This window comes from Myotis nattereri (assembly GCF_964212035.1).
Source record: "Myotis nattereri genome assembly, chromosome: 13".
Classification (NCBI taxonomy): Eukaryota; Metazoa; Chordata; class Mammalia; order Chiroptera; family Vespertilionidae; genus Myotis; species Myotis nattereri.
In genome coordinates, this window is record NC_138088.1 from 55766806 (window position 1) to 55781676 (window position 14871).

General features: G+C 56.4%; 1 protein-coding gene across 2 annotated transcripts in view; it reads left to right on the top strand.

Moving 5' to 3' along the window:
- Positions 1-14871, top strand: part of GRK5 (G protein-coupled receptor kinase 5) — a 176810-nt gene that overhangs the window by 135459 nt on the left and 26480 nt on the right. For both annotated transcript variants that reach the window (XM_081104802.1, XM_081104803.1), the window contains one exon: positions 1205-1282. In XM_081104802.1, the coding sequence (XP_080960928.1) occupies positions 1259-1282 (24 nt within the window). In that variant the 5' untranslated portion in view covers positions 1205-1258. The remainder of the gene's footprint in view (positions 1-1204; positions 1283-14871) is intronic.

Here is a 14871-nt window from a genome sequence, read left to right on the forward strand (position 1 = left end):
GGTCGTCTGTGCTGATGTCATCATCTCTGTCTCCTCTGAAATAGCTGTGCTTTGGGGCCGAGATTGACAAATCCTGGAGTGGGAGATGTTGAAATGGTTGTAAACAACTTGTAATCAGTTCCGTGTCCACAGGACACAGGCGAGCTCACCCAGGCTTCTTGTCAGCTCCAGGCCCTTATGCACTTGGCAAGGGCGCCCTGGGCAGTGAAGGAGCCCCTCGGGGTCAAGGGAAATACGAAGGCCCGCCTTTCAGACGCCTCGCTTCGTCAGGGCTGGGGCCCACTGGCTTGGTCTGCCACCTCGAGTTCTAAATTCCTTGGTGGTGCTGAGAAAGCGCTCTGGGCTGGGAGGTCCAAGTCCCAGCCCTGCCACCTCCCCCGGGCAACTCCACTGAACCCCCTTCCCCGCCCCTGCTCTTCACAGGCGGGTGAAGGGGGTAAGGGTAGCCCCGCCCTCCCACTCATTTCCTGGGCTCTTTGGAGGTTCAGATACGAGCATCTGAAAAACCTCTGTGTGCTCACTTTGTAAGCTGAAAGATGGCCAATAAGGCACCCATATTATTGTTTTCTCTCGCAAAGTGTATTCCGAACAATGGCCATCTTTATGGCAACTGTTAACTGGGCATTTACTAGGTGCCCAGCTCTGGGCTAGGAGCTTGCTCACGTTCTAGCTGCACAGTCACCCCACGAGCCCATGCTTTTTCCACGTGCATTTCGTAGAGGTCAAGGAAGTTGTCTAAGGTCACCCAGCTTGGAAGGTCCGAGTGACCAGAGGCAGCCTCTCGGGGGTGGGCCTCCCACTCCGGTGGCTTGTTATTTTCCAGTGACTTCCTTTGGTTTATCTGTGCTGGTGGTTCTCAGTCCAGCTTCCTGGCATCTCAGCCTCAGCTGCCTGGATGCCCGGCCCTTGTCGCCAGAAGGTCTGACTCGGGTGGGGTGGGTGAGGCCCGAGCACCAGTGTTGGCTCCCCAGGGATTCTGATGTGCGGCCCGAGGGAAAGCCGCTGTCCCAGGCACGTGTCCACGATGGTGCAGAGCAGGCTGGACGGGATGCCGGGCCTTCTGCCCGCCCTGGGCCTCAGCTCCCTGCCCTGCAGGAGGGGATGGGCCACTCCAGGGAGTCTTCTCCTAGGGCCCCGAAGGTTCTGTCACTTTAAGACGCTCCTGAGCAAATCTCTTACTGTTCTTTTCCTTCTTCTGTTTTAGGCAGAATATGAAGTTACTCCAGATGAAAAACTGGGAGAAAAAGGGAAGGAAATTATGACCAAGTACCTCACCCCTAAGGTAAGAGGCCGCCCACACCCCACAGCAGGAGGACTGGGGGGCCTGATCCAGGAATATGGGCCCCCAGACCTGTGCTGGGCCGTGTGGCTGCCATGGGTCTCCAGAGATCCGGGATCTTCATCCTTCCCCCAGAGAATGCCCATGCCCTCTGCGATGAACGGGTCAAGCCTCACCCATTTTACAGCAAAGAACAGTGAGGCGTGGGCAGAGGACAACCAAGGTCTCATTTCCTGACCTCCGTGCCTGTGTGGCCCCCCTGCCACACTGTGCGAGGGACGGACAGCCAGGACCCCATCCCACAGGCCACGGCGCCTTTACTCCACCAGCAGCCTGGACGTGAGGAGCATGCTTCCTGGGGGGCTGGCGCCCACAGAGTCCGGGTCCTGGGGGGACGGGGGATGTAGCTACCGCTGCCCACAGGGTGCAGGATGCACGCAAAGCTGTCTGCGTGCTGGTCTCATCGCAGGCTCTCAGGGCCTCCGGGAGGTGGTCTGGGGGCAGGGCCACTTTTCAGAAAGGGAGTCTGAGGCCCAGAGGAAACATGACTGCGTGGGTGGCAGAGCTGGGATGAAAACCCGGCCCCCAGGCCAGCTCCTCCGACATGGATGGAGAACTCATTCGTCTGTCAAACTGGGGGTAAGAAGACACAAGTTCCAGGGACCAAGGCCACCAGGGCCCTGGGGGGAATGGCAGGGGGTGGCACTGCCTCTCTTCCTTCAGCCACGAGGGGGTGCTCCTGAGGTGGGGTCAGGGGGCCCCTCACCCTCTGTTCACTCCAGAACCTACTTCATAATACTCTGCATTTTGTTATGTGCTCAACTGATATTGCCTTTGCCAACACAGCCTCGGCCACCCTCTTCCCCTCCCATCTCCTCCAAACCCTTCCCTGCCACACGGACCCTCAAACCACCTGCTGGCCTGGCCTGGGCACCTGTCGCTGTCTGTGGGCGACGGCACTGAGGCTGGGGCAGCCTGAGCCGGGTGTGCAGGTACCTGGTGGACTCTACTCGGGAGATGGGGGCAGGGGGTGGGAGGTGGACAGAATCCAGGCCAGCAGCTCCTCCAGCGGCAGCTGGGCTGCTGAAAGCCTGCAGCCCCTGGTGAAGGCGTCCACATGACTCGAGGGGTTTAACCCACAGTAGCCCCTTCACCCCGGGGCTTTCAGAATGACAGCTCACTGACTGGGCGCCTACCGGAGCCAGATGTCACCTCGATGTTCTCTGTGATGGAGTTCCGCCTCCAGAGAGAGATGAGAGACAGACAGCCTGTGTGCAGGCTGCACGGCCGGGAGGGAGGAGCCTGCGGCAGGCGCAGCTACTGGAACAGCGCGGGCAGCTTCCACCGCCACGGCGGCTCAGCTTTGCCCGCCGCCGTCGCCGTCACGCCCCTTCGGGGCTGCCCACCTGCCTGGGTTCCCTGCAGACAGTAGCAGCCTTCATGTATTGAGGACCCACTGTGTGCTGGCGCCGTCTCACTTAGTCTTTGCTGTCACCGTGTGATGTGCTTCTGTTGGCTCCGCCTTAAGGGGAGGGTGGGGAGGCTCTGGAGAGGCTGCCCCTGTCCCAGGTCACACAGCTGGGGTTGAGCCCGGGTTGGGGTGACCCAGGAGTCCTGGGTCCCCTGTGGTGCACTGTTTCCCACGCCTGCCCCCTCGCTGCCGCGCTGCCCCGTCCCGCAGGTCTGCGGCCTGGCTGATCTCAGCGAGGATGAAGGGGCTCTTTGCCCGGCCTCGCCGACTCTTTCTGCCTACCCGAGGGCTGCTGTGGGCTGCCCTCTCTCCCCACTTGGCCAGCCTCATCCACCAGTCTCTGCCAGTGGACCCCCAGTCTGGCCCTCCAGGCCGCCTGCCCCTCTCAGGGCTGCCTCCACCTCCTGGCGGGCAGGCCCAGCCTCCCGTAGCTCAGACAGTTTTACGGGCCCTCAGAGCTGCCCACAGTTTTTTCTCATGTGCTCCTCCGTTTTTAACATTTAAACCACACCGTATGTGACGGCCCCAGGGCCGGGGCCGGTGGTCAGAGTGGCCCCGGGGGCCGACTGTTTTCCGCCAATAAATTTTGCACTGCCTTCCCCGCCTTCCTGTGGCTGCTCTCTCGGGAGCCGGCTTCCCTCTCGGTCCTGCAGACGCCTCAGGTGCTGGGGAGCGAGGGGCAGCTAGTGGCTGAGGCTACTGTCCCCAAGCCCAGCTTGTCCTTGCCTTGGGCCTCTCAAGATGCAGCACAGGTGTCTCGGCTCCAGGGACCATTTTCCAAAGGGGGGACCATATCATGCTGACCAGGAAACACCTCTGTGACCTCGCCCACATGTCAGCAGTGCCGAGGCCAAGGAACCCTGGTGTCGAGCGGGGGCAGGTGTGGGAGGCCAGTTTTGCAGGAGTGGACAGTAGAGGGGCCGGGCCTTTGGGCGGCAGGGCCAGGAAAACCTTGTCGGGGACTTTGACATCATCCCAAAGGCAGTGGGGGCCGCTGGGGCTCTGCATGCCATTGACAGTCTAGGGCAGTGGTCGGCAAACTGCGGCTCTCGAGCCACATGCGGCTCTTTGGCCCCTTGAGTGTGGCTCTTCCACAAAATACCACGTGCGGGCGTGCATGTATAGTGCGATTGAAACTTCGTGGCCCGTGGGCAGAAGTCGGTATTTTGCGGAAGAGCCACACTCAAGGGGCCAAAGAGCTACGTGTGGCTCGCGAGCCGCAGTTTGCCAACCACTGGTCAAGGGTGATCCCGCTGACCACACGGAGGAGAAAGGGGAGGGGAGACTGGAGGCAGGAGACCATCCAGGGACCTGCTACAGGGGCTGTGAGTTGACCCAATCCGGGAGCTGGTCCCTGAGTGGGTACAGGCGCCCAGGAAAGAGAGAGAGTAGGAGGAGGGTCATTAGCTCACAGGGCGGAGATGACGGCATCTGCTCTGAGTGTCCCCTGCCCAGCACAGCCCTAGACACAGTCTCATTCATTGCCAGTCGGTTTGATGGAGGCAGTGAGGGGGCCTGGGAAGCTTCCTCACGGGCCCTCACCTCTCTACCTCAGGTCTCTTTCTGGGGAGCTGGCGCTTGGCTGGCTGTGTCCCCCAGTGTCTGGTTGTTTGCTGGAAACGTTCCTCTCAGAGTCAAAGCTTAAGCTCAGAGTTGAATTCTCGACCTCCGTGCGATGATGCTCTTCAGACCCACAAAGTCCCCTCCTTGGATGCTGCCCGAGTCCTGCATCCAATGCCCACACCCGGGCAGCCTTGCTGGGGGGGCGTTCGAGGACGCAGCCGGGTGGGCTTGGGGACAGGCTGGACGCTGTGGGAGAGTGAAGACAAAGGCAGCAGGCGCTGTGAGAAGGTGAATTTTAGCCCCTGGTACACCTGGGTTGGAAGCCAGATTTGGCTCCTTGGCACACGGCCTTGGGAACTAACCTGACTCAACCGCTCGATGACGCAGGATAGTGAGTGGTGGGCGACATCAACACCAGCGAGGACAGAGCCAGGGGCTGGTACGTATCAGCCACTCGCTCTGACAGTCCCCTCCCTGGTCTGCACTTTCAGAATCAGGCTGCTGAGTGAGGAAATCATTCAGACATGAATTCCAGCTGTGGGGTGTGAGAGGCCAAAGGGGGGTCCGGAGGGGCCCCCGCCACGGAGGGCTGGCCAGAGAGGCCGCACTCATTAAAAGGCAATGCGATAGTCAGGATGATGAATGCCCGCGGCCAGGACACACGGACCCAGGCCTCAGGGCTTCCCGCCACGGAGATGACTTGCTTTCTCACGCACAGCCCGATTGTATCTTCAGCTCTCCTGGGCCGCTTGTGTGGCTCCACCGTCTTAAAGCTGTTGTCACATGGTAACCCCCCAAGCGGGAGAGAAGCGTGACAGAGGCACATAAGCCTTAGCTGCCCTGGCCCAGAGCGACAGCCACTTCCTCTCCCAGTCCACTCTCCCGGCCAAGGGGGGTGGCCGAGAAGGATGAAGACTACTGCTCTGTCTCCGCTAGCAGATGCTGCCTGATCAGATAAAGGATCATGGGAGCCCTGGCCGGGTAGCTCAGTTGGTTAGAGCATCGTCCCGATACCCCAAGATTGTGGGTTCCATCCCCAGTCAGGGCACATATAAGACAACCAGTGAATGCATAAATAAGTGGAATAGCAAATCTCTCTCTCTCAAATCAATAAATAAAAATTTTTAAAAAGAATCGTGGGTTTTATCTATTCGTATACATGTTGCTCAAGGTAGGCTGGGGGATTCTGGGAGGCACGTGGAGTATTGCTACCTCTCCGTGTTCTCATCCCCCGTCCCCCCAGCTGAAAGCATTGTCTGTGTAGCAGGCCAATCTCTGGGCTGGTGAGACACCCAGGAGCATGGCACTTCTTTTTTTGTATTTACTATTTTTATTGATTTCAGAGAGGAAGGGAGAGGGAGAGAGAGAGAGAGAAACATCAGTGATGGGAGAGAATCATTGATGGGCTGCCTCCTACACACCCCATACTGGGGATCGAGCCTGCAACCCAGGCATGTACCCTGACCAGCAATCAAACCGTGACCTCCTGGTTCATAGGTCGACGCTCAACCACTGAGCCACGCCGGCCGGGCAGCATGACATGTCTCACAGCTATTCTCAGGCTTGTCAGCTCCGAGGAGCTGCCCAGGGACCCCCGAATGGAATCAGATACATGTGCTGGGCTCTGTAGAGATCTGGGCAGCTCACCTCCCAGGTGCCTGCAGATCGGAGTGATACAGGTGACAGGTGTTCAGCGGCAGGGATGCTCTGGCTGGGAAATATTGATGATGATAATAAATGATCCTGAAAGCAGTATTATATACTGAGATCGTTCGTCACTACAGACTTCCTTTTAAAGTACTGGCTGTATGGAGATATCATGCACATACCATAAAATTCACCCTTTCAAAGTGTACAGTTCAGTGGTTTTTAAAATGTTCGGAGTTGTACAGCGTGCACCATTATCTGATTCCAGGACATTTTATCACCCCCAATAGAAACTCTGCACCCATTAGCAGCCACTCTCTCTTTCCCTTTTCCTCCCAGCTCCTGGCAACGACTAATCTGCTTTCTGTTTCTGTGGATTTGCCTATTATGGACATTTCACACAAATAGAATCATACAATCAATGCGTGGACTTTTGTGACTGACTTCTTTCCCTTAGCGTGTCTTCAAGGTTCATCCATGCTGTGGCATGTGTTAGTACCTCGTTCCTTTATGTGGCTGAATAATGTTCCATTGTATGGATACCACATTTTATTTCTCTGCCCATCAATTGACGGGTACTTGAGTTGTTTCCACTTTTTAGCTATGATGAGTAATGCTGCTATGAACATTCATGCACAAGTTTTTGCACGGACATATGCTTTCATTTCTTTTGAGGTTATACTTAGGAGTGACATTGAGGGTTAGATGGTAACTTGATGTTTAATCACTTGGGGACCTGCCGGCCTGTTTTCAAAGTGGCTGCACCAGTTGACATTCCCACCAACCGTGTATGAAGGGTCCTATTTCTCTACATCCTCTTCCACACTTGACATTTTCTGTCTTTTTATTTTATTCATCCTAGTGGGTGTGAAGTGGTATCTCATTGTGGTTTGATTTGCATATCCCTAATGACTAACGATGTTGAACGCTTTTGCGGGTGCTTATCGGCCATTTGCATGTCTTCTTTGGGGAAAGGTCTATGCAAATCCTTCGCAAATCCTTCGCTGGGTTTTAAATGGGATTGTTTATCTTCCTCATGTTGAATTTTAAGAGTTCTTTGTATGTTCTAGATACAAGTTCCTTATCAGATATGTGACTTGCAAATATTTTCTCCCATTCTGTGGGTTGTCTTTTTACCTTCTTGGTGGTGTCCTTGCAAGCATAAAGATTTTAAATTTTTACGAAATTCAAATGGGTTTTTTTTTTTTTTTACTTGTTTTTAAATGACTTGTTTTTACTTTGCCTTACCTGGCCTTGTAAGAGGCCTCGCTTTGTGGGGGAGCCGGGTGTATATGGGGACAAAGTAAACAAATCGTAGTGCACATAGTGCGAGCCCATGAATCGGTCTTTCTGTGGAGAACCAAAGCCCAGTTGCCTGTTGGGAACACTTGGGCCAGACCTGCTCCTTCAGCAATGTGCCGGCCCTTCTCCTAGTTGACCTGACAAGCTTCTTTAGGCCGTCTGTGTCCAGCACTGCAGTGCCATCTTACACACCTGTTCTTGGAGCTTCCTAAAATGGGTATTAGTGTACCCATTTTACAGATCAGGCAACTGAGGTTGGGGAAGGCAAGAAGCTGGTTTAGAATAGTGGAGTCAGCCTTACACGGAGCCCCTGAGTATCCTGCTTTGGCAGCATTGTTCGCAGGACACCCTGCTGTGGTTCATTTTAATTAGGCCCATGAGCAACTGTGCCTGGTCTCCAGCTTTGAGCTGCTCCACCCCAACCACGATGGCCTGGCAGGCGGTGCCAGCGGAGTCCAGGGGAGCTCAGACCTGGGGGAGGTACTGCTGAAAGGGCCTGTGTGGGTTTCTTCTGACAGTGAGGTGGACAGGTGTGCTGGAGCAGCCCATGTTCTGTGGAGGATGCTGGGAAGGCCCCGCCCTGGCAGGCAGCCCCTGGAGAGCATTTCTTGCAGGAGGTCCTCTGGCAGCATATTGTTCCCTGGGCCTGCACAGCCGCATGCCTCTTTGTTTCTGTAACAATGACAGGGTAAGGCAGGGAAGTTTGTTCTTGTTAAGGGGGGGAGAGGGGTAATTACCCATCAGCCCGAGTTCCTGCACAAATGAAAACCTATTCCTGGTGCTTGTTTGGCCCTCCGGAAAACATCCATGTTTTACAAAGTGAAGAGTTTGAATGAAAGGAAACAATAATTACTCCCCTTCCTCACCCAGGCAGCAGCATAGGAGTCTGAGCTAGCCTGAGCTGGCTGGCTGCTTCTCAGAGGGGGACAATCCCCGGCCTCTGGGGCAGTCAGCAGCTTCAGTCCTTGTCCTGTTTCACATGGAACCCGGTTCCGCCACTTTCCTGCTGTGCCTCCTTGGAGCCTCAATTTGCCCATCTGAGTATGGGGCTGATAATGATGTTCACAGGGGCTCACGGCCATCCGTCATTCTCAAAGCGCCTTCACCGTTCTGGCTATAATTGCATACCACCCTTACAATTATTTACATAACATTTTTCTTTCAATCAAACCATCTTTTAACGGAAGATAAAAATGAGTGTGAAAAGGAAACTTTGTTTCAGGAACACATCTGGAAAGCCAGCATTGATTTGTCGTCCATAAAGATGACTGGAAAAATGGTTAGTGAATTCTAGCTAGATTCTCTTGTCTGCCTAGGGCTCTGAGCCTGAAGCCTCCTTTCTCTGTTTGGAGGAGGTTAGCGAGCATCAGAGATGCGTTAGCAAGGTGGCAGCACCACACGGAGACGTTCTCCTTCAGGCTGGGGGGCTTGAGAATATAAAAGGGTAGTTAGTCCCTTTTCACTGAGTGATTCAATATCCTTTACCTTCAGAGACCACCTCATCGTCTTTGGAAAATGCCAGGATAACTATCTACTTCCCAGCCACGATGCCTTTTAGAAATGCTGGCTTGTGGGGAGATGGTGTGACCAAGAGCAGGCGTCAGGCTTGTCCTCTGATCTCCTTTCCTGGGGTCGGTGGCCTTGGGGGAGCTGATGTAGAGCTCCCCCAAGCCTTGGTTTCCGACTGACCATCGGACCAAGCCTTGGTTTCCAGGGCAACCGAGGGCACAGAACATGGGTGGCTTAGGCACATCCCTCTGTTCCAAGTTCCTGCCCTGTCTCTGTGGGGTTTGGGATCCCAGCCACTGGCCTTGGACCCCCTTTCCATCTCTGCTAAGATGGCTTGGCCCTTGTCTGTCTCCTGGCCCCCAGAACAGCCTCTGTTCTCAATGAGACTGGTGAGCTTGGAGTCCCCCTTGCTTGAGCCCCTCCTGAGCCAGACTGGAAGGGCAGCCGGGCCAGCCGGCCATGCACCCTGGCTCCTCCCACTTCCTGCCACGGAGTTTTCTCAAGCCACACGGTGGAGGAGGGAGGAGGGAGCAGAGAGAGGGGAAATAAAACAACAACAACAAAGCCACATTTGGGCTCACTAGCTGTCCTGGGGCAAGACAGACGAGAGCTGGCTTTTATTGAGCAACTGCTCTGTGCCCAGAACTTCATGTTTAACTCGCCTCCCATAACCGCCAGCTAAAATGATGAGAAATGGGGGCTCAAAGAGGCGAGGACATTGCCCAAGAACAACCAGGGTGGGGAGCTGAACCCAGGCCTGTCCTCTTCCCACTCCCCTCCCAGCCACAGGCCTCCTGTCACTGGCCTCACTCCCCTGGGTGGAGTGAGGAGGTAGGCTGGCCAGGTACTGTCTGACAGTGCCTCCCACTCTCACCACCTATGCAGGGGTCCTCAAACTACGGCCCGCGGGCCACATGCAAATACAAATATAGTATTTGTTCCCGTTTTGTTTTTTTACTTCAAAATAAGATATGTGCAGTGTGCATAGGAATTTGTTCATAGTTTTTTTTTTTAAACTATAGTCCGGTCCTCCAACGGTCTGAGGGACAGTGAACTGGCCCCCTGTTTAAAAAGTTTGAGGACCCCTGACCTATAATAATAAGACCTGCAGCCAGGAGCAGCTCTTACTATGCACCAAACACGGTATTACTTCTTCCAAAGTTAATCAAAGACAAAATTCCCCCCAAATCAGCCTGCCAGGTACTTCATGGATGAGTAGATCCGGGAGGGCAGGCGGGCCGAACTGAGGATGTACCGGCCGGCCCGTCTCTCCTGGCCCCTCTCCAGCGATGGGCCCTGAGCCTGCGCACCGACTGCCACTTTGCCCGGTGTCCTTAGCATTTTCTCATGTCACGATCTCCCTACACAGCATTGTAAGTGACTGTGTACTTGTCCTTCAAATAGACCTTTTTTCTCTCCACCACCCCCACCCCCACCCCCAACCTCCTGGAAAACAATCTCTCTTTGCCCGAAGCCCGATTTTTTCTTTTCCGGCTCCTCCTGATGTTCTGGAGACTGGTGTGCCAGCTGGGGCTCCTCACAGCAGGCCCGAGCATGCCCGTCTGGGTCCCTCTTCCTTTCTCGTGACCTTCCAGGTCAGAAAGTTGGATGTTCCTTTGATGCTGGTGGAGCCAGCTCTGGCTCTGACCCCGTTCCCATGTGTGTATAGTATTTCCTGCCCAGAGTTCCTCTCCTTAGAGTGGCCAGAGCCAGAGGAGTCAGCCATAGGCTTCCTGAGGACGCCCCTGCCCCCAGACTCTGCCCTCGGTGGGCAGTGACGCAGTCCCCGGTGCCTGTGTGTGGCCTAACAGGTGGGCCTCGGGCAGAGAAATGACTTTATGGGGAGGGGGGCGGTTGGATTCCCTGAATCTTCCTGCCCCTCCTGCACTCCCAAGCCCCACGGAGTGAAATCCTCACCGGGGAGAAGAAACCTTCCAAAGCCAAGATATTTCCAACACAATTGCAAAGGAGGGCCGGCCTGGAAGCCGTGGAATGGGAGGGTGTTCTGGAAGATGGAAAGTTGGCTCACTACACCCTGGCCTTTCATGCACAAGGAATGAGGGACCTTCCCCGCCGTGAGCATCCTGCACCCAGTCCTTCGGGCCGAGCTCCCCTGGGGGATTGACTACCTGGACATGGCAGAGCTGGCTGGATTCAAGCCACTCACCAGAAAAAAACCCACCCACTTCTCCAGGTCCCGAGAGCAGCTCGCGACCCGTGCAAACAGCCGTCATCCCCCTCGCGCACTGTGGGCCCGCGGGTCAGGTCGTGACCGGGGATTATCGAATTGACAGAGCCCGGCTGGCCCCCCTCCACATCTCCAGGCACATTTCATTTTGTTAATTATCCTTTTTCGCTTTTGACGTAAAGAGTCAAGGTCTGGGTCAGGGTTGCTTGTGTGTTTTCCTTTCTTCCTCATTAAAGCTGCGCAGCCTCCAGGCCCCTGGCTGAGTCCTGCCAGCGTTGGAAAACATCCCCTCCTGTCCTGACCTCTAAAAGTCCTTCAGCCTCGTTTCTGCGAGGCCGCTTGCACAGCAAAGGAAATGTGGGTCAAGATCCCTTACCCCCAAACTGCTTTGCCCTTCCCGAAGGGCTGTGGGGTTTCTCAGGGGCTGTTTCTGCACGTTGCTCACCCAGGGAAGTGACACCCGGGACCGAGGTGGCCAGGCAGCAGGGCACCGTGGGAAAGGGCTGGAGCCCCTCACTCGGCACTTCCTGGCCTCATGGCCCCCCACTCTGATCTGTGAGCCTGCTGTGTGCCTGGGGTCCTCAGTCATCTTAAATGTGTCCAGAGAAGCGTCCATTTGCCCTAGGCCTTCTCAGAATACCTCCCAGTGGGCAAGAGCCAGGAGCCGAACGAAGGAAGGTCCTCCTTATGGCCCAGTCAGATCCCCTGCAACCCTCAGGCCCTGGTCAGACCTCACCTCCGCCATGAATCTGCTGTGGCCGCCCCTCTGAGCCCTCCCTTCGAGGCCACCACACTCAGCTGCCCTCCATCCCATCCGCCTTACACTCCTGCCGTTGGCCAGGTGAGCTGGTTTGTGAGTCCTGGGAGTGGACCGTGCACTGAGCACAGAGTGGGCACTCGGGGACCCTGTGTGGCTGGCGGACTGGGTCAGCCCGACCCTCTGGAGAAGCTCGGCTTCCCGCGCTCTCACCGGTGGCAACAGCAGCACCACCTCCAGCTCTGCCTGCGGAGCCGGCTCCCGTTGCCCACAGGGCCTTCCTGGCAGCATAACCAGCGATGCCAGGGTCAGGGTTACCCCTAAATCAGTGCAAGAGATCATTGCCCAGAGAGGTCAGGAGATGGCCGGGTAGCTGCATGTGTCTACTGTGCAATCGAAGTGTGGGCGTCACGGAGGCCCTGGGGCTGCCCCAACACGCTGTCAGGGCATTGGCCTTCCTCCCTTCCTCCTCCAACCACGAGGGGCCCAGCAAGCCCCTGAGCCCCTCGACTCTGGTCTTTGGCTGCTCATCACGGGAAGTTAAAGGTGCTGTCGGGCTCCATATTCCTAAGGGCTCGATGCGGTCGGGTGGGAGGGGAGTGTTCCTCGGGAGAAGGCCCTTTTGAGACTGTTGGGAAGATCAGGGTTTTGTGGGGGCCGAAGCATAAGTAACTGGGGGAGTGTCTTCTCTTTAAGAAGAACAGAATATTAGGTACACAAGCGAATGGGCCAAGAAATCACCACAAAGGACTGCAGCTTGGAAATGCAGGTCCTTTCCTGTGAGATCCTGACATGATTGACGGACGGACGGACGTGCCTATTTGGAAATGCTTCCTGGGAAGCGTGGTCCCTCCCCCCAGAACACTCTCTAGCTCCCAGGGCTGCAGGTAAAGGGCCCCGAAGCTAAACGTCTCTGCTTCAGGGTAAATCGCTTCTGTTGGGGAGCAGTGAGCGTCGCCTGCCCTCAGCACTTCGAAGAGGCACGGTGCGCTCCTGCGGGGCAGGCTTGGCACGTTTCTGGCTTCTGCCTGTCCGGCCGTGTGTCCCTGCCCAGGGGGGCTGCCTCTGGCACGGTGCTCGGCCGTGCAGCCCACCCACCAGGCCGACCACACAGACACTCGGGGAGGAGCTGTGGGTGTTGCGGCCGAGAGCTGCAGGGCACAGACATCAGGCCCACGTGGAGGGGACGGTGGCCTCATGCACGTCACCCGTGAGCATTTGGCTGCTTTGCTTTTCCCCGGCGACCAAGGAAACAAAACCCTGCCTTTCCCCTTTGGTCCTGTTCTTGTCTGGGGCTCGTGTCTGCTGCCCGGCCGTGGACAGACAGAGGAACTGCCCCAGACGGACACGGCGCACGGCGCACGGCAGTGGTTTCTCCACACGGCACTGAGGGTTTTGATTAACAAGGTGGAAGAATGGCGCTTTCTCTCCCTGTCAGGCCGACCTTGAGTCAGCCCTCAAGTGCGGAAACGCCGCCCAAGGCTGCCGTTCACTCAGCTCGCCTTTGTCTTCTGGTTGTGATTGGACAAGCAGGTTTCATTTCCAGCCAGGAGTTAGGGTTGGAACGGGCCCCCGCTTCCCCTCTCCTGCCGGCCCTGCTTTCTTCGCTGTTCCCGTCCCTGGAGTCGGTTGAGCTGGGCTGAGTGAGTTCGTGGATCTGGGAACCGGCCCACTTGGGGATGGGGAGAGAAAATCAGGGGAGAGGGAGCCCCTGGTGGCTTGGGTAGCATTTGGAGGGTCCTCCTAGTCACCTGGCCCACCTCCTGGTTTTACAGATGGTGAATTAGTCTGGACTCTTGGCAGCAAGTGGCAGACATGGAATCCAGTTTCTCAAACAAAGGAGGAATGTGTTGGCAGGGTGGGGGACGATTGAATGAAATTGAGAGAGAGAGACGGCTGAGGAACCCCTGGGCTGAGGGGCTGAGGAACCCCTGGCACCAGACGCCTCGACCCCCGCTGGCCACTCCCAAGCCTCTGGCCCACAGTTTAGGCCTGAGACAGGCACTCCAGCCAGTTGTGACTAAGACAGTCCCAAAGGACTCACTGTCCCTGTTGTCCTGAAGGCAGGAGGTTGACCAGATGGCCTCATGAAGGCGCTGCTGATGGACAGACCCTGTGCTCCCTGCTTGCCTCTCTCCCGCTGAGTGTGCACGGGCACACACATTTATTCCACGTGTATACGAATCTCCTGCCGTGTGCCAGGAGCATCATCATCCACGCCAGCAGAGCGAGTGGGGCAAGTGTAGGGTTGGGAGCCAGGCCGGTCTGGATTGGGGTCTCAGGTCCACTGCTGACTGTTCAGTCTGTGAGCACGTAAGGGGAGCATCAGTGGATGTCAAGCGCTGTGCTGGACCCTGATGAGACAGGAATGAGCAGGAGCATTGCTGAGTCTCTGGTGGTGGCTGGGAACAGCCGCCCATTATGGTTGTTCTGGGGAGCAACAGAAGTATAACGTTGTGGGGAAACTCACGTCGAAGAATAGTGACTGTCAGGCCGGCCCCTGTCCCAGACGCTCACAGCCAGAGCCTGGGTCCCACCCCGCCCTCGCCCACGGCCAGGCCCTGGCAGCTGTGCGCAGAGCTTTCGGCCGCTGACGCAGACCCCCCTCGTGACCGGTCTGTGGGCGGCGGGGTATGTTGTGAAAGAACCCCTCCCCTGTTCCTGTGCTGGAGGGGAAATGGAGGTGCCCCCCTCCCCTCAAGAAACAGCTGCCTCCACCCTGGTATGGGCAGCCCCTTGTTTGGAAGGAAGGGGGACCCTGGACCCTCTTTCTCCCAGAGTGCCTTGTCTCTCCGCTGCTCCACTTTTCCTGAAGGCCATGTCTGTCCATGTTGGGAAATTGCAAATAGTTTACATGGGAAATGTCAGCTGCCCACATACGAAAATATACACATCATTACGGCCTAAGTGCTTGCGTCTGGAGATAGAGCGGCAGTCTCCTGGGCTGACCTTTCGTTCGCTGATGGAACCGCTGCTAATGAGCCGGAGCTCCTCGGTGGGATGTTTTCATATGTTGAAGCGAAGCATATGGTGGCCATTAGCCTGGGGGTGGGGGTAGGGGTGCGTTATACAAATAGCATTTGCCCCAACAGGCAGAGTCCACCGCACCTCGTTCTCCAGCCCCATGGCCTCCAAGAAGGGCCAACGTCACATCC